Source organism: Diadema antillarum, unplaced genomic scaffold (assembly GCF_040938485.1).
Source record: "Diadema antillarum isolate AM-2024a unplaced genomic scaffold, OU_Dant_1.0 seq00000069_RagTag, whole genome shotgun sequence".
In the NCBI taxonomy this organism is placed as follows: domain Eukaryota; kingdom Metazoa; phylum Echinodermata; class Echinoidea; order Diadematoida; family Diadematidae; genus Diadema; species Diadema antillarum.
This window is the reverse complement of record NW_027271168.1, coordinates 924457-945266: the sequence shown is the minus strand read 5'-3', so window position 1 is coordinate 945266 and position 20810 is coordinate 924457. Positions and strand designations below refer to the sequence as shown.

The window sequence follows — 20810 nt, the reverse complement described above, 5'->3', positions numbered from 1 at the left end:
AAAAATATAACATGTTAAAACAAGCACAGCTTTTGTTCTCCTGATCTCGTGTCTCTCAAGCCAGGAGTTCTGAGGTAGGTGCATACCGCGAAGACATTGTTTTATCCATCATATTGATATCATAAATGTTAAGGGGGGGGGGGGTTAAGGTCGAAGTTTCCTAACATTCTTTTCTCAAACATGAAATTCAAACATACTTAATGTCTTTTCCCCACAGAGATAAAAACTCTCACACAATACCAGCAAGTAAGACATTGACAACCAACTACTTCAAAGAACAAAAAACAAAAGCCGCACATCGACATTTTGTTGTTTTATTTGATCGTGCGTCTGGAAAAACTACGCCTTCGTTATAATTTTGCGTTTCTGGTGCAAGACGGTGACAATAATCGTACATACCACACCGTGTATCTTGGTGTGAAAATTCAAATATTGATAACGACATTGACTAATATCATGATAATAGTGATAAGAAGCAATTCCAAGGGAATCTTTTGTTTAAGGTTACTTCCAGTATCATTAAACCAACCTACTTCATCAGCCTAGTTGATAATGGAGTCCGATGCCCCTGCAATGATACCGTTTTACAAAGGAGACTATGTTCATACGATGCACAACTAACAAATTCCCCTGCGTGCTCGGTGCAGTTATAACATGACCCAAGTAGTAGCACACATGTTTATATATTTTGAATCTTTTTGATTTCCACTGGAGCAACTGCAATTTCTAACAATGTCTTCTTCTTTTTTCCCATTTATTGCCAGAACATTACTATCTACGTTACGTAGAATTGTCAAAATTACTTAAATATTCCAACACAAATGAATCGAACAATAATATGCATGACATCAACTAGAAAAGACTTACACTTCTCGCCTTTAATACCACGGACGAACTATGCGTTTAATTTATAGTACGTTCCTTTACATTGTCTTTTTAGTCTTAAAGTTGTTGGATTAATAGCAAAACGGATGAGAAAAAATATTCGTTTGCCACTGTAGCATGGATATACCACAGACCTATAAGACCTAACAAACCATGAGAACTAGATTCGAAACACCTTTTAAAAAGTTCGCTGTAAAATAACGGTCAATGTGAGATTTCTTCCATGAAAATCAACAAGAATGCACGATGGAATGATATGACTGAGGTAAGAGATATTTAAAAAACAATTACCATCATTCTCTGTACTACTCCGTAGCCAATTCGCACAATTTCTGAATAGACATACACTTGTCGTTTAATAACATGAACGAATTATGCGTTCAACCATAAGATTGCGTCGCCTCACATTATCTTTGTAGTCCTAAAACTGTAGGATTAATAGCAAAATAAATGAGAGCTATACTCGTTCGCTGCTGTAGAATGGATATACCAAGGACCCAAAATAGTTTCGAAACACCTAGAAAAAAATCGTTCTAAAATCTCGGCAAATGTAAGATTTTTTCTTCATGAAAATCAACAAGAATGCACAAAGGAATGATATAATTGAGGTAAGATATACTAAAATAGCGTGCCATCATGCTCTGTCCTAGTCCGTAGCCACTTTTAGTAACAAATGTCTAAATTTAACGAGACCGTGAAAAATGATATCAGGGCGAGGTTGTAGTCTCTGAATCATACATATTTGGCAACATTTTTGGTGGCATTCCAAACATGCACCAGTTAACCGGAGTCAAAGCGATGACAAGTCCTCTAAGATGCTACAAAGGCATCTCGTATTGATGGGGGTAAAAAATCAACAGCCTTTTAACGTATATTGCGTCCATTGTGACGCGATTTCAGTTTACTTCTGTTATCACTGTACAACAACATTAGCACAATAAGTGTGTGCAGCAATTTAAACTATAGTACTGTGAAGGTGGGACTGCTTTGTAAACATACAGCTGTGTGAGTGTCACAGTCTATCTGGTTTCTTTGCAGTCACTGCGTCGAACGTCCAGCCTATGAAATACAAGAACAGAACCAAACTTACAGACAAAGGAAATAAACAAGAATTTTTTAAACACACCGCAACTGGCGGAAATCACTGCTTCCCCACGTGAAGACGATCACACCATAACTGCTTAATTTCACTATCAGTCCAGTTAACCTTTGAACTCTGCAAACACACTGAGACAACGTCTATCTATACACATCAAGATGCCGGATTATGTACATAATTTACACTCCGATTTATCATATTATTTACATCCAAGTGACAATGCACACACACAACGTCCCAGCTTGATATGATACGACTGGTGTCCACACATCACTTTTTCAACACTCTTTAACATAGTTTGTTGTGGGTTTTCTTGTCTTCTTTGTAATATAAGTTATCAATTTGATAAATCTTCCACAATTCTGGGTCACAGAGTCACTAGTTCGATGCCGAGGAACCCGAAAGTTCATGAATGCCTAACGACGTTGAGCCCCACCGCATCGTCCACGTGGAGTACTATCGGTGCGGGCTTTTCGAGCGTAGTTACACCGCTGTGAGTGCTCTCCGCCCCGGTGGATTCCGAGTCGTTCTCCCCCTCGCCCTCGCCCGAGCCGCCTTCCTCTTTATTCTTGCTCTCCTTCTTGTATTTCATCCGTCTGTTCTGGAACCAGATCTTGATCTGTCTCTCCGTCAGTCCTAGCAGGTGACTGAGCTCGATGCGTCTTCTTCTCGTCAGGTAGCGGTTGAAGTGGAACTCCTTCTCCAGTTCGAGCGTCTGGTAGCGTGTGTAAGTCTGGCGACATCTCTTTCGGCCGACCTCGAGACCGACGTTAGGACCTGCAGCAAAAAGAAAAATAAACAACGAAGGCTTAATCCAAAGAATCCCTGACACAAGCAGTTGCACTGGTCATAATCAGTCAATCGGTGAACATACTGATATGCCTGTGGAGAACACAATATTTCATGATCAACATTATTAAGTTATCGATGGTTTTTTTTAACATCTTTGATATCGTGGCTGTTTTTTGTTAACGTAATCAGCATTTCTTTTCTTTGTTTGGCCCAATTCAAGGAGAAATCGATTCACAGGGTGCACAACAAAAAGTCTACGGGGGAAGTACAGATCGACGGGGTTCGCAGGAAATTGCTGAAGAGCAACGGTAAACTTTACCAAAACGTAGTTTGTGACCTTTATGGAAAAAACAAAACAAACAAAAACAAAACAAAACAAAACAAAACAAAATCCCCCATTGACACGTGACAGGCGAATGTTCTGACGGACCAGTCATAGCGCATAGCGCAACAAAGACACGAAAATCCAAAGTAGCTAACAATGCATTTTGCGATATATTTGAGAGAAAAATACATTGCATATCATATACATACATACGTGAACTCCTACATCGCAAAGCCACAAGAAGACGTATGGGAGAATTTCCGATGTCAGAATTTTTTCTCGAGTAAAAAAATAAACTGAAAACATACAAAATATTTGGCAAACGTTGTTGTTGGTTTTAGAATTTGAAGTCATTACCAAACAAATATCAATATAATGCATGATTTTTTCATCTTTTGACTTTGAATAGGATAATGTTTACTTTTTATGTTTTCAGATTCTGTTACGATTGCAACTGCCAGAGCAAGAAAAGATAAATTTTATAAGTTTCGGTGAGGCTTGTCCAGTTAAACAGAAGTTATCATCCACGTCACATTCCAGGATGTAACGCTACATAATTAAGTAATTGGAGACACTTAAAATGTTGACAAATATCTCTTATAGATTTCAAAATACCCAGGCTCAAACATTGCACGTGATTCCACCATGTTCCCGGAACTACTATCATCATGATCATGACTACCGGAGCTACTAACATGGCAAAAGCGTCGATTACATTATATATTTAAAAAAAAAAAAATGATTTCGTTTTGTTTTCGTCATCACTGTTAGAAACAACATTGATTTTTTAAATCATGAATTTGAAGTAAGATGTTAACATTAATCTGTATCCTTGTCTATGAATTTCTATATCATTTTCTTTCATTAAAAAAAAAAAAAAATCTGCACCAGTGGGAACAAGAACACAAACGATAATAATCATGTCTTCAGAATTTCCATGGATGACCTTCTATTGCCATACTGGCATGTGACTGGAGCAAACGAAAAAGCATGCATCAACTGAATTATAAAATCCATTTAAATCTTGTGTCACAGACATCATGAGAAAAGACACAAATAGTTTTTACACACACACACACAAACACACACACATGTATATATATATATATATATATATATATATATATATAACTATATTTCGTGTAAGCTTAGGTAAGAATATAAATTCACGTACATTCATACATATACTCACATACATTCTAAAAATGAATTCGTAAGTCAACATTTTAACGTTGCTACTCCTCCAGCGTTTTCGTAACTGTTAAATTTGATACTCGAAATATTCACTCTACCATTTCTGAAATAGCAGTTTGACATTTTGAGTTTTAAATTTAACATTTAACAAAAGGTCGGAAGAGTAACAACGTTAAAAGTTTTGATTTGTCATTTCATTTTTTCGTGTTTTTTTTTAAGTGAACTTGTCCATAAATTAAAATGAGATTTTACTATTATCTGATTTTTTTTTTTTTGTAAATGCATAATGTTAGTTTCCTATTTGTCGCTTTATTTGTATTTCGGGGTTCTTTATGAATAATCAGAAGGAGGGTATTGATCAGACCGATAGGTGATAAATACCGATACAACCATCATAATGATCGCACCCCCCCCCCAAAGTTAAGTGCAATAAGAACTTACAACATGTGAAAATTTTTCCATTCGATAACGTCTGATATTTCCAAGTTTTAAGCTGGACACTGCTTTTGCCAGTCCAATGTGAAATCTTAAGTGGTATTATAAAGACAATAGAAACCAAATCTGAAGACGATAACTAAGGCGAAATCATTGTCTTCAAAGCGCGCAATTTCCAAACCTGTAGCTTCTCCTGATCAATACAATCTGAAGAAACGGCTACAATGAACAACTTGCATTTCTAGATGAAACCGCCACAGGATTTCTTCTTCTTTTTTTTTTTACTTTTGCGTTTGGATATTTGAATTAGTTATAGAAGGGTACAGAGTTTCATAATTTATAGTGATTGGGATGAGGAATAAGAATGGTTTCAAAATTCATGATAAATCACCGTGAAGAAGGATGATGACATAGCAGCTTCAAATAAGAATGCGTGATTGAGTGCTCAAATGGGAAGCAGGACAAAAGAAAAAAAAAAACCCGCACGCATAAATTCTCCACAGGTGCACGAACTTGTTAAGCAAGTGGTATATACAATGAAATTACATCGTTACATTGCTGGAATATGTTAGCCTCCTATATGTCCTCATCCTTGTTCAATTATTATGTTTTCTGCTGAAGGACCACAACAATTTACACAAATCTATACATGGCACAATCGATTTATATACCACACGATGAGAAATTATATATAGATCTAGGTATTATACATGTATATAGACATTATCAGTTGCAGATGAAAAAAAAAACAGTTTTAGTGCTTCAAAATATTTTTTAAATGTGGGTTAGGGATATAAACAACCAATGCAAAAATTGTAATCATTATAATCAATGTTAAGTATTGCTGAATATACAAACTGTGAGCAATAGTTATAATAAACTTGTTTCTAGACTAAACCGTCTACAGTTAAGGTTTAGTGAGAAAAACAGTGATACAATGTACATGTATCTCCTTACTCAGTATATTTTTGGCTTTGTTGCAAAGCTTTTATATGGCAGGATGTTTTATGATACAACTGACCTACACATATTATGCATCAAATGTGATAACTCCTGTTTTAACACTTTTTTTTTAATCACTGCTCCCAATGGTAAACATTACCTTTCAGCTCTTTTCTTTAAAAAAAAAGGCGGACAGAGAAAATGTTTATGGCGAATATTACTTGCAGAGTAAAGATCAAACAGATTATCATTATCAATAGACCATAAAAAGAACATGAAGTCAGTTTGCAGGTGAAAACAGAAACGACAAAGAGAGAGTGGGGGGGGGGGAGAAAAGATACATTTAGTCAAACAAACAAAAAATACAGACGAGCAGGAAAGGAAACGTGGTACAAGGGCATATCACTGTCGGAATTAAACGATAACCTTGGAAGTTGGCACGGTCGATTGCCGCTTGGGAACTAAACTCTACCTCTGACGGGACAAAAAAAAAAAGCCGATAGTGATGCGATAAGGTTTAACAACCAATCAACAACAGTCATGGATCTAGTTGCCCGAATGCCCAGGGTTACTGGTGACCACTAGTCTTCGAGCTGTCTAGACCTACAGATTAATTTCTTCACCTTTTATAGGTATAATGACTGTGATTTGCGCGATGCATTCGGCGGCAAATTCGTTGAGATGAAATTAACTAGAACTGCATGATAAGTTTCTTCATAAGTCGACGATCTGTTGTCGAGAATTAATAAAGACTATCTAAACAAAAATCCTGAACAAAGAACAACGATATTCTAAATCATCACACAACTTATCGGGTTTTCAGTAAGTTTGTTGTTTGTTTTCTTTTCGTAAACTCCCAACAGACAAAACAGAAGAAGCTGTGTCTGCGCCCAATATGCAAATATACATGGAACATGAACAACGCGGGAAATACCGGGAAAAAAGTTATTTTTTCATTAAGTTATGATGTTCCTCTTTTTTTCTTTTCACAGCATTTATTTACGCGTCTGAGTTCTTCCCTTTTTTTAATGACAATGTTATTCTACGTTCATGTTTACACATAGCTCACAACCATGTTAATGTGTTGGAACATTCATTTCGTTGTTTTTTTTCCTTGTTTTATGCAGCAGCTGATGCAGTTTTTCTCGGATATAGTGCCTAGAAAAAGGGTTACCTATCATTGTCGTGATAATAAGGAGACTGTCTTTTTGTCCCCCTGAAAACTTCCGATCTTAATAGGCGCATAAGCCGATCTCGCTGCAGATGATCTCTTATTAACGCGTGAAGAAACTGAGTGGCCAGGCATTTATAGGTACCGTATACTAGTAGTTGTCCTCGTACTCTTTTCTGACATGACCTGCAGTACACTCGCTTTTCTTATGCAAACAAGAACTGATGTTCTTACCCCTCACTAACCTTTTAACAACGAGACTCAGATCATAATATACTGAGTATACAACGCCAAACTCTCATAATAGCTGCAAAACGCCTACGCCCCATATACACGATTTGAAGAAATGACACATACAAAATTAAGAATCTCTCAAGTTTATGAAACTTTGGGTCTATTGTGCTGTTCTGAATTTTATGGTTCACAATATCTCGGAGGGATGTGTTTGTTGAATTTGATATCTTAACTGTTTATTTTCTTCAATGAAACAAAAAAGTGACAGAATATTGCTTAAAAACAACTTTTAGACACATAGGACAAGCACTTTAAACTTCTTATCTCTCTTTCTCTTTCTCTCTCTCCCTCTGTGTTTTTATGTTTCTATAAGTAAACTCCATCCCTAACGTCTAACTTATCCCACGGACTTTACGTGAAGCAAAGTTATAATTATATACAATACTTTGCGGCAGTTCTTTTATGGAAAGGGAGAACTAAAGAAAAGTTTGCAAATCATTAATTCTCCAGCCTAGTTTAGTTTAAAAGATCCACAATCTATTAATTGCTGCTTACAATTTGTTTTCCCCTGACAGAAAGTATCCACAGCAATTGGGTAGTATTTCCTAAACTTTACTGGAATACATTTGAATGTATTTTATCAGAAAGATATCTTGCGAATCATATTTCTAAGGTTACATACTTACTATCAACTTCTAATACCTTCCCCTATATATTCCCCACTGAGAGGCCGATGCTTTGGCGTGGTCTTAATTCTTCCTAGCAAAATACTACTAGTCGTATATATATATATATATATATATATATATATATATATATATATATATATACATATATATAGATATATATATATATACATACATATATGTATATTATATAAACACGTAAAACACTTAAGGTTACACATTTACAATATATTTTGAGTGCAACACATTTTTGCTATTGTCATTGATATTATTGTACTTTGCGAGAAAGTACCGAAATCATAATACATTCCGAAGCAATCTTCAAAGCAAGCTTTTATTGGTTCACAACGATTTCAATCTTTTTCTTGTTTTCTTTTTCTCCATTTTTCCATGCTGAGGAAATGCCATACGCGAAACTCCTTGTCGAAAACGACGTCCTTCTGTTTTCCTTCGCTTATGATTTTGTCTACAGCGAGTGAGAAAAAGAGTGTTCCTTACATACATGTTGTGGTTTCCAGTCGCGGCGACTTTACGCCTTTTTTCACATTCTTTATCTATACCAATTGTGAATTTCTCGTCTTCGTCCTCCAACCGTGTTTACGGATGTGATTTAATTCCTTGTTTTCAGCGGAAGAACCAACAAAACGTGCTAACTCAAACCTTCAGCGATTTTGTTTACCTTCTTTGCTACATTTTCTGTCAGGCTTTATGCAAGGGGGGGGGGGGTGCGTAAAAACATTTGGATGAAGAGATGTACAAACTTTCCGAAATCAATTTATCCGACTCCATAATTATTTCTCCGACGGATATCATGTCGAAAACATAAGACGCCATCGAATTAAAAATTGACTGAAACAACGACAAGAAAGACTTCAGTTTTGAAACCTTGAGAGGAAACTCTAACCCCCATTGGAGGTCCTGTAAGAAAACTTATGAAATTCAAGGTGTTTTTTTAATGCATAACTCTCTATGCGCCAAACTAATGATACTCATACGTATAGGATTCAAGAATAATTCTTAAGCTTAATAGCGAACATTGCCGTGAGTGTCATGGAAGTTGATGGCTGCACAGTATGATAACAAAGTCTACTTAGGCACGTGCCTATCTTTGAATCAAACTATTCTTCCTCTATCTCAAAAAATTCGCATTTTTTTTTAGGGGGGGGGGGGGCTTTCCGTCCATGCACAGTTTAATTTACTACACCGCTTGACGCTTAAGGTTTCTCACGATTATTATGACCCAAATTCCGATGGATAATTTACTATCTTTGTTTTATTTACTTCTTGTTGCTACATGAACGTTTGGACACGACAAATTGTTTCTGGGAGACATATGCATTACAGTCGATGCATTCAACAAGATAGTAGTATATAATTTCGAATGCTTTGCAGATTGAGAAGATGCAGTTTACTGGTCTTGATTTGAACATTAACACGATTGATTAGATGCTTTAATAGAAAAATTGGCAAAGAGAACCATAGTTTTTGCCCCATAAGTTTGTAATTTCCGCAGAACCATCTGAAGTGTATTGTACTAATCAAACACACACATGCGCACGCACACACATACAGCGTAATATAATTATGCCTAGTCCTTCCTATGTGAAATCATGTATGGTTCGTCAGAACATCAGCTTGCCACTATTTCATTGTCTGCTTGAATAAATGACAGGTCATTCTGAAGAAAATAAAGATAGACGTTAACGAGCAAGACAGAGCAAAAAGAGTCTTCACCAGAGAAGATTAGCTTCTAATCCAATCGATCGGCTTGATAATGTATTTGAAATCAAGAAAATTGAAGAAACTCATTCTAGAGTGGCCGGCACTTACATCGTAGGCATAACATATACTGCTTTCTCTTCTATCGGTGTCATCGACAGGTGGAGTGTTTTTTACATGATTGCAAGTCTTACCTAGTGTCATTATAGACATTCTACACTGTTCTAATTTTGTCTCAGAGAACGTTACAGAAAAAAAAAACGGTTTACTTAGAACGTGTCAACCCCCACGTCAATTACAATGATTTGCTATTGACGTCGATTGATATGAAATGTATGCCTTTAGCCCACTGCGCATGAAGAGGTGCTGAATGTGCAGCAAACGTCTTGACTTTTGTTTCACACAAAGCTTTACAAACATTCAAGGAAAGAGAGAGAGGGGTGCAAGTGCAAGAATAAAGCAGAGTACCTTAAAGGGGAAGGCTAGTAACTGATCAGTGGGAATCAGTGGAAATGCTGGGAGATGATTGTTCCAATCCTTATGGGATTCATTCAAGAGTTCATTGTATATCTATTGTTGTGTGAAAATGATTTGCTTCAGAGCGGTCTCATATTCAAGTAATGTGCAGATTAGTGCTGCGTCACTGACCAGGGACGCTAACCTGGAAGCATTAAACTGCACATTACTTGAATATGAGACCATTCTGAAGGAAATCATTTCCACACAACAATAGATATACAATGAACTCTTGAATGAATCCCATAAGGATTGGAACAATCATCTCCCAGCATTTCCACTGATTCCCACTGATCAGTTACTAGCCTTCCCCTTTAAGACAGACTGATCTTGAAAGATTCAAGGCGGAGAATTATTGCAATCTTGTTGAGAAAACCATTTGAAAGAAACTGTTCTACACCAGGCGGTGTTCCAGGACCGACTGGAGATTTAGATTTGCCACGGCAGTGCGTAAGTATTCGTAAGGAAGGGTCACATGTCAAGGTACCTAGGTGGCTTTTTGACATCTACACTGCAAAAAAAAAACATCGGGGTGACTAGCTTTAATAGGAGACTACACCAACTGGTGTTACTGTGGTGTCAATGTGTTCACACTTTTTTTTTGTTCAAAAGTTAAGTACTTTATCGGAAAATTCTTGATCGTCTTGTTGAAGTTCAAAATCAACAAGAAGAACAGTTACATAGAAACTATTCAAAATTTTATGTTTTGAAGTGACACCCGGAGGTGTTAATCTAATACCATAAATGATCGAACTCCAGAAATTTAACACCAGCTCGATGTTTCATATACAATACCGGACTTTTTGCAATGTTCATGGAAGGTATCTATTCCTTTCCATTGATTAGAGATCAGTCGATCAATTTGTATTCTGACAGGGCAAACGAGGAAAAACGGGTAAAAATCTATACACCACTCCGATGGTATTTACAGGTTGGGCGATAGACGTGCCATCAATCAACTTTCGTTTTGGAGAATGAAGAAACCAAGAAGCATAAAAAAAATAAGACAATGTACAATAAAGAAAGTAACCATGGCAACCCTCTTTCTGACCGGAGGCTGCAGCCAGTGACATGGTTGGTCTTCCTCTGCCTGTCCGATTGTCACCACCAGCCTGTCTCTTATACCCAAAACCTCTTTGATCAATGATCTCTATTTATTATCAGGAACTAATGAACAACTGACTCGGGGCCGGTAGGCCTACAGTGTGGTGAAACTGACAGAGCGCAACTGAAGCCAATGCAAAGGTCTGTGAGTGGGTCGACTATCATTTCGGACGTGCATATTATTGCGTAGGATGTAATTAAAGGTTGATGCCAAAAAGACACACGTTAATGAACAGGTTGCAATGTATACACGTATTGGTGTATGATGCGTATACCAGTAGCTCGTATACATTAAATCTCGTTGACTATTTTCTTCATCTTGATGATGTCAGTTCCTTGAGGCAATTTATTTCCATCATACATAGTTAATCAGGCAACGGCACGATATCATCAACACAATATGTAGACCCCATTTACGTACAATTGCTTACATGCGCAGAGCATCGTATCACACTGTTAATACCAGTAAAGTTTTGTATGTGTATGCGAGTGTTTTGTGTTGACCATTGAGGTAAAAGAATCATGAGAAAGGCTGAAGAAACAAAAGGTGACTTTAAAAGAGAAAGAAGAGGAGGAGGAGAGATAGAAAAGGGGGAAGATAGAAAGAGGGAAAAATGAAGATACTCATGATGCTCATACATGCCTGTGTTAATACAAACGAGATACACAACTTTTGCCCATTGCCTCCCGTATACGAAGAACTATAATTTATAGCCCAAGTCTTTAACATAGCAACACTTAAGGGTATCACATGTCCTTCAAGACGACACACACAGAAACACACAAACAAGACCCACTATACAAATCCATGGATATTACCCTGTACTAACTTAGGCAATCATTTCTGTCCAAGTTTTAACAAAAGTGAAAGTTTAAGAGAATTCAACAGATATTTCTACAAAGTACATTCAGTTTAACGAGAACGGGGGTAATTTACTACGAGGGAAATAATTTTAAAATGGATCGATCACTAAAAGGCATTACTCTATTTTTGCCGATGACTATTGACGAATATGTTCAATACTGAGGTAGGCATTGCTCCAAATTTCTGATTTCCCTCGACGAACTTTTCTGTCTCCAACATTGGTCTTTTTGTTATTTCTTACAAAGATTGTGCGGTATTGTCTCTTGAAACAAGGCTTCCACGAAGCACTCTCATGTGGGAGAAATATGGCAGATTGTTTTAGCACCCTGACCAAATATCGGAAGTAATAAATTACAGCTTCGCGACGAACGCGGACATCTTCATACACACACACTTCCACGTTCGTGCTTGACACTGTAGCGATATTTTCCCTCATTTTCTGATTACGCTTCTGATCATGGCGTGCCGAGAAGTACGGTGTCCGAAAAAGAACACAAACACGGTGATAGATTGAGCCGTTGCGAAACGTTCACACCCTCCGTGTTTTTCGGCGGGTCAGACGGGGAGAATCGGCCAATATTTCATCGCGCATCCCACTGTATACAGACTGGCGACTCCGTGCGGCCTTCTCCCGTCCGCTAATGGGTCTCGTGTCCTCGCTCCGCCCCAGCCCGACCCCGATGCAATTTGTCACCGGTCCGCTACCTCCATCGGTTCGCGCCAAACACCGAATTTCAAGTTTAAAATTGGCTATGCAGGAAACTAAGGGAAAGCGTGTGTGTTAATGAATTTATATTTGAAGGGCTCGCTTCTAATCCATTGAAAAATTGTGGATTTAGCGCCTTTTGCAAGCAAGCTCTTCATTTGTATTCACACTATCTGTGATTTTAATTGACATTGATTATTGGCACACAAGTAACAAACAAATCACAAGAAATACAGACAAGTACTAATAAAGTCAAAGGGTTCACGACAGTATTACGCAATTTTGGAGCTTTAGGTGAAATGGATTTCTTTATCTGCGTGTGTGCTATTAAACCGGGAAAAATCATCAGTAGATAACAGCTATGACAAAATGGCCACCAGTTCATCAAGTTTTCCTTTGCTTTTGTTCTTCTTTAATGAAATAAAGTGACATCAGGCGAGGGTGTGTATTTACCCTCATGAGAACTCTTATCACATATTTCCTTCTGTATAATGACGTTTAGGCTATGTACTACTAATTTTGATAGATTATCGATCAAGTACATGCTTGTTTGCAGATAAGAAGAAGACAATGAAATAGATGCGCTAAATCTGCAAAAGATATTACGTGAAGTTGAATGCTTATACGGTTTTATAAACAAACGATTCCAAAATAAGTGTTATTTGTGTATAGGGTGCTAAATTTAGGGTGCGTGCCTCGTATGGCTATTGCGTGTAAACGTCGCTAGAGCTACACATGGTGAAGCTATTGAGGTTTCGGCTCGGAAGTTATCCACCAAACTGTCATACTGACTCTACAGGATGCTATGTTTTCGTTCGCTTTCAAGGGAAACCTTTGGAGCCAATTGGCTGAACATCCGGAGCGTAAATAACAACGAAAGGAAGGTAAAGAGGAAAAAGACACCCAAATAATGCAAAACACAAAAAATTAACCTATTCTATTTTGTGTGTGTTTGTTTTGTTTTTTTTTAACAGGGGAGGGTTAGATTTTCGTACGTTTTGTCGTGATTATGTTATCAGATTTTGCTGATTTCATCTGTCTTCTGTGAGAGCGAGCGTTTTTGTGAATGAACTGTGGTTTCGGGGGGAAGACTGGTGGATTTTGTACTCCCTACTTTCTCAGGTTCACAACAACGGTCATGCCGCGATGGGTATATCGAATAGCGCATGTTCGGAACGACGTGGATCGCAGCCTCGCCCCGCTACGCGGAAGCTCGGGCGATGGATATCGCCAGAGTCCAGGCAGGGCTGCGGACTGCGTGACCGCTCCACTGGCCCCACTGGTTCGGGTATTAAATACATGCCTTCCGTTGGCTTGCACATCGGTTTTGTTATCTCTCTTTAGTCGCATTATGTTGTAAATCTTGTCATACAGTGTATGTGAAACGTGTCCAAAATCTTACAATGACACTCTGATTGGTAGAAGAGAAAGGGTATCAGTTTTCAATTGCGGACTTTTTTCTTTTTTGTTCTGTTTTTTTAATTAATTGAAAGAACTCACCTAAATCAAGAGTTAGGTTCAGGGATATGGTGAGAAGAGTTATAAGTGCAAAGTCAATTGTTGAGTTGACTCGATTGATGGGAATACAGTGGTTTCGATTGTACCCACAATCAACCGATGTCACAGGGTTGCATGGTCATCGATTTACTGCTTTGAGTTGTGGCCTGAAACCATGAGCAAAAAAAAACATGATATTATTTGGGGGAGAATATCACAATCCCCGACAGAGTGACATAAGCGACGAGCCCAGATGCTCGTATTAAGTGCAGTCACGGGAAATAACCACAGTCCGATGTATTGGATTTCAGCTCGAAGTTTCAACAATCGCGTGAAAATGAATATCACGTGACTGAAATTGCAAACTCAAAGCTGACGGTTGTGGAGAGGTCGTGTCAATTAATGGATGAGAAAAACGTATCTGAATATACCGTAATAATACAACAGTTTCCGCCTATCAAAAAAAGACATAACCGTTCAGAAGAAGATGGGGTCAATTATGGGTAAGTTTGAATCCATTTTGGATCAGTTGTCAGTCCCCTCACCCTCGAAATTGTGAAGTGTCTATCCCTCTATACCTACCGTTGCTGAGAGGGAAATCGCAATTATACTTTGTAATAATAATTATTGTCAAAAGAGAGAGAAGTTTCGAATTAACTGGTCACGTGACCAGAATAGCACATGCAGCAGGGTAGTTCTGAGGGAATTGAACATTGGTTATCTGTTACATTAATTATACTGCACCTATTCCTTTCCAGGAGTTTGACTTCACTGGTGGGTTAGGCGGCTATCAGGAGAATTCGAACAAAATTAATGATAGCGTACCTTTAACGAACCGTGACTTTCAATTCAAGAGGCAAAACGATGATGAAAAAGAAAACTCTATCGGTAATTTGAGCAGGTTTGCGTCCTTTGTCTCAATTTCTCTCTTAATCTCTAAGCAGAAAGAGAGAAAGAGAGCGATGATTCGAGTTACCACTAAAAAAAAAAAAAAAAAAAATTGTGGAGAGAGCACATACCAGTTTAGTGGGTCAAAAGCTATAGTCAATTGTCAGAATAGGGAAGTGATTGCCGGAAATGAAGAGTGGCTTGATTGATCAAGATAAATCTATCAGCCCGTTTCTCCAGTTTCCTCCAGCCCCAGACAAGCCAAGCTATCACGAATTATTGCCACACGTGGCTGTGACAATAATATGAAGATGGGACACTCATGAACTACACATACAGAGGAAAGAAAAGAAAAACAAAACAAAACAAAAACAATCACTTTTTTTCTCCCTTTTTTGAGGTTACAGATGTTAAGAGATCCTTGTATAGCATGATCTATAACTTCCTTTACAGATGGCTTTGACACCTTTATAGAGCTCGTCGAACTTTGCAGATAGTTACCAGATCTGTTAACAGGACACGGGCATACCCGCTACCCTAATAATTAATACATCGCATTCTTTATTGAAGTCAAGGCTTTTTCTTTTCTTTTCTTTTTTACATCACTTCCGAGTAATATGTTTTCTAAAAGAGAATGTTGTCATTCTACATTTCCATGACTGTCCCATGCTCATCGTTCACTGTTTTTGTTGTAAGGGGAAAAAAACACCTAAAAAATGTAATGTCGTCTAATAATCATCATCACAATCAGTCCTGAAGATTTTTTCTCTCTTTTCAATTCAGATTTCATAAAACAACGTTAAAAAGAAATTGGGAATTGTCTGAAAATAGGGTTTCACAAACTCTAAATTCTGATTATTTTCACACTAAATGTTGTATCTTCTAAAAACGGCGTAGTAATCCACCTTGCAGTGCTCAATCACATGAATCAGGCCTGAGAGAATCTATTGCTTTATATAAAAAAAAATACTTGATACAGCATACAACTTCTGTGACACAAGGCGTAAGTCTAAACAGTCATAATTGTTCATTATCATTATATCATTATAGATATTACCATACGTTCCGTAAGTGCAACTTTACATTGCTGGAATTTCCTCTGAGCAATGCTGAATATTATGCACTAACACAAAACAAGAAATAGAAACAAACAGTCAACAACAATTACCAAAATGAAACAAAACGAAGCAGTGAAGAAATACAAGACTGGTTTTTCTGAGTGATACTAGATTATATGCACTATAATACAAAATAAAAATCAAGCAGTTAACAACAACATCTGCATCCCCCCCCCCCCCAAAAAAAAAACCAACAACAAAAACAAACACACGAATCAGTGAAGAAACACAATACAAGACTGATTTTATTGAGTGATTCTAATGTCATCGATGGTTAAGAAGGTAATTTATTCATTCTTTGCAAGTGATTTAACGTATGAAATGACGAAAATCTATCAGTCAGAAATGACCTATATGACACACGCCTTGTATTTAGATAGAATGCTGATCATGTTGGAGTTCTCGATTAATTGGAACAAATGATTTATGATTCCATAATTATAACAGTGCCAGAAATTCACCAGTTGAAATCATCAGTTGAAAAATCAGTTGAAGAAATTTATCGCAACACAATGTTTGATTAATTTCTGGTAGATAAGTATTTAGATACAGTAAGGAACATTGCTGTATAATACTGATTGATCTGGATTATTTGGAAGAATTATAGGCCTATATGGCATGGGCCCAGACCCAGTGTAACAGGACAGTATAAACCCTCCACCATCTCCCCCCCCCCCCCCCACACCCCTTGCCAAAGGAGTTCACATGAATGTCTCGTCTTGTTTGGGAAACGATAGCAACAGGACACAGAGGATGAAAATTTGTGGTCAATGTCACGGATATTACTTTTACTATCACACTTTGTCATTAACGTAATTGATCAGAGGGCAATGGGCCACCATCAACTCAAGAGGAAAAAAAAAAAGAAAATGTCATCTTGTTTCATATTAGTATAGTATTCAAGCAGTTGTACTAGCTAATCATAATTTGCTAATGCGCTGTTACAAAGGGTCGTTTTGTCGTACAAGTCACGAATAGCATACACTGCCCTCTGCTACGTAACAATAAGACGTGACACAAAACAACACCCACAGTAATTTTGTATTTTGCACAATGATACAGGTATCATAGTACCTGTAAGTTGAGAACATGACAAGTTACAACAGTGTTTCCATGACGGGATAACTACGAATCACAGCAGTGAACCTAATTCTGGGCGTAGCCTCCAAACGAAATGCAGGATCACGTGGACAACAACCACTCCTACAATAAACCTATCTGTTGCAACAGTAGGATCAAGTTTTAAGTATATTATGATTATAGCACTGCTATGACTGGTCTGACGCGTCTAAGATCGCGCGGGTGGGATGCAATGTGGCGGACCGGCTCGTGCTGTCAGCCGCCCAGCGGTCCGTCTGTTTCACAGGGATAATAGCCTCGGGTTTTTATGACGCCATTAAAACACAGATTGCGACAATAATGTGCACTCCGGCACTTTAAGGTGCAAACGTCACAATTTCGTCAGGAATTCGCCGTCAGTTATTGTCCTCACATGACCGTTACATTGTCTTCGCTTTGGTTTTTCTTCTTTGTCATGTTTGTGCTTTGTTTTACATTTCGGATGTCTTCTGTTTGCGCTGTACGCATGTGATATCAACAATAATGTCAATAAACACCATTGTGTGCATAGGTTCGATCACAATCACTTTGCATTGATATGTTTGCAATATTTTTCTGGACCCATTTTTATACCGACCCCTTAATCAAGTATTAACTCGTGCGTCATGCAACAAATACAGTAAAAAATAATGATATCCTCATGAACAGGAAAACGAGAATGTCACGGTCTGGGAATTTCAAAATGGAAAATCCTATCTCGAAGTGTCTCGAAATTGAGTGAATTTAAAGTCAGCTAACGTTTCATTTTCAACAGCACAAATGCCGCTATCAGGGATCTTTTTTTTTTCTTCATTCTCCCTGATTAAGTGGCTTTTTTGTCCCGTTGTTCATCGAGTTGACGAATTGTACTTTCTATATTCAACGGAAATCACCCTCAGATCGAAGCCGAAACTAAAGTTCGCTTTCCGCTGTAAGGTTAACCGACATCACATTACACGCAATATCAAGCTCGGGCCTCTAATTAAGTTGTGTAAGTATTGTAACGTTTGTATACCACCGTATACTGAATAAAGCTACCGGACTCTGGGATAAGGTAAAGCAAACGTGTCTAACTGCAATGCTAGTGATTTCCAATAGTGGTGTGAGATTGTCATAGCGTGCTATAGACGTGAGGGTCTTATATCGCTTGGATAATGTTCTCAATAGTCTCAAGCTTTCGGTACGTGATACCATTGGAGCTTGCCAAGTCAGGCTGGCAGCTAGCTTCTTGATGTTCTTCTGTCTTATCCAAATAATATCTGATGTCTTTGACACTGAAACTTCTAGATAGAAAGCAAGCAAAGCCAAGCGCCCTGACTCATACAACAAAAAAGAAATGTTTTTGCTGGCGAACATTTAATGAAAATATTATCACAGTCCCGCTCAGTAATCTGAAATAGAAAGCAGGGTACAAGCCAATGTGTTTGACTGTCAAGATGCAGAGATACTTGGTTCTTCATTAAATATCATGCAGACACAATAAAGACGCTGCAGAATTAATGCTTATTGATGCTATGTTTCACATTAAATCATTCGACTGTTGTATAACACCTATGGGCATCGGGAGTTTATCCACTACACAATGCATAAGTGCATGCGGAAATAAGAGGTTGGTCGGTCAAATGATACAATGAGCAATTGAAAAAGAAAGTAGATGATAACGATTGAAATAGGATACTGTCATACCTGCTACGGGCATCCATGGGTAGCCAGAGTTTGACTTGCACGGAGACATAACTTGTGAACAGTGGTTGTTATTGGGCTCCGTAGCCCCTGAAACCAAGCATCCCGAGCCGGCTGCCAAAGCGTTCACTCGCCCGCGGTACGGGCCGTCGCCGAGTTCCGCCGCCGTGCTTCCCCACGTCGACTGTGAGTTGTATGTGGCCGACATTCTCGTGTCCCACGAACTCGTGGGCGAAATCGGCTGACTAATGGTCCCGTAGGCCGCCGATGTCACAGCGTGATCGACATAACCCGTGGTCGTCTGGAAATTCGACAGCGTTCCACCCCCGTAAAAAGTCGCTGCCGCTGGGCCCAGCTGCTGCGTGCATGGCGACTTATTGTTGGCCACAAGACCCGGGGACGTGCTGGCCGAGTAGGTGGACGATTTAGGGTTCTTGCTGAAAGCGCAAGATGAAAATTCGTAGCTACCGGCGGGCGAGGCGTAGAATTGATCCCCGGTGTGCAGGTATGTCGGGAAAAACGCCGGATTCACGGAATACGAACTCGAACTCATGTTGCTGATCAGAAATAGAACCTGCTCATTAAAGACGCGATGATACTACCAAACAGTGGCCACGCGCTGCCTGCCAACGGGCTCCCTATCCTCTCTTTCCTCTCTATTGTCGCGACCACTAACGATGTTTACTATTTGGGAAAAACGATGCTATAAATTGTCGTGTAGAAACAAACTTTGAATTCAAAGCTGTGTAACTCTTGGGTTAATGTTTAAGCATTCTGTACTCTGGACCTCGCCTCAGTAAGTGTCCTCCATTTATCTGAATGAAGGAACAACATAGTTTTGGTTTTTCTCCCGATCACACGCGCACAGGCAACTGACCAATAGGAACTCAGTGCGCTGTACGCAGCACAACACGTAGTTCTTCCTCTTCCTCACGTCTATAGTATCTTTCCTCTGTCTCTCTCTTTCTTTATCTCTCCAATTTTCTCTCTCTCTCTCAGTTTCTCTCGTTTTTTTTTTCCCTCTCCGTCACTGTCAATCTTGCACGCGAAAATCCGCGAACTAATTAAAGGAAGTCTGAATGCAAATGATACTAAGAGGTCCTGGAGAGACTCGCATCAAGGTCACATGAGTGACGTCATGGGGTCACAATGTGTGACACAACCCACGATGGGTCAGTTGTCGGCCGAAGGAACACCCTCGCATATCAAGCGCAGGGAGAATGGACTGGCAAATATGACAGAATATGCATTGTCTGTAATGAAAAGAAATAATAAGACACACTGTCTAACAGTAAAGCAATAGATGTATTTGGAGGTACTTTAATTTTCGAATATTTTTTTTCATCGCAGATATCACTTTCTTTTGAATATAGTAAAGTGTTTTGTTTAACTCAAGAAAATGCCCAGAACGTAATGAGCAGACAATAAAAGAAAAATCAAAGGAACATTGCTTCCTTCATCATGTTGATTGAAATATTCTTATGCATATAGGTGCTGAACCACCAACAATAAAAGTCAAGTCGGTAATTGAGTTTTTGATAGTATAGTTAACTTTTGTTGATTGAATAATCATTCTTATGGATGTAAAAAAGTTATAGCAGTATCATGTTCACTTACATTGAATTGTTTAACTCACACCTTTACCTACATTTTGGGAGGTTTATTAGCTTTACTGATGTAGTTTACACACAACTTATAATCTTGTATATCTCTTTCTCTGTATGTCTGTTTGTCTGTCTGTCTGTCTTTCCTGAATACATGCATGCATATATATTTCAGATATCTTGACATGTGCATGTATCGAAATATCAAACGAAATGTGTTTAAAAAATCTGTATTAGTTCCTCTCCTGT

The 20810-nt window shown here is 38.4% G+C and overlaps 1 protein-coding gene across 1 annotated transcript; it reads right to left on the bottom strand.

Annotated features, from left to right (window-relative positions):
• Window positions 1–1983: 1983 nt before the first annotated feature.
• On the bottom strand, window positions 1984–19756 carry LOC139725927 (homeobox protein HB1-like). The gene is made up of 2 exons (XM_071637007.1): window positions 18961–19756; window positions 1984–2761 (listed from the first exon to the last, which is right to left on the bottom strand). Exons 1-2 carry the CDS (start codon window positions 19508–19510, stop codon window positions 2391–2393), a joined length of 921 nt encoding a protein of 306 aa, XP_071493108.1. The 5' UTR covers window positions 19511–19756; the 3' UTR covers window positions 1984–2390.
• Between the last annotated feature and the right edge of the window lie 1054 nt (window positions 19757–20810).

What these genes read in the sequence shown, in the direction of transcription:
- LOC139725927 (XM_071637007.1), bottom strand. Translation starts at nt 19,510, where the DNA reads ATGAGTTCGAGTTCGTATTCCGTGAATCCGGCGTTTTTCCCGACATAC. An exon ending in CCCATGGATGCCCGTAGCAG is followed by an intron (nt 2,762 to 18,960) that starts GTATGACAGTAT and finishes TTTTTGCTGCAG; the next exon opens with GTCCTAACGTCGGTCTCGAG.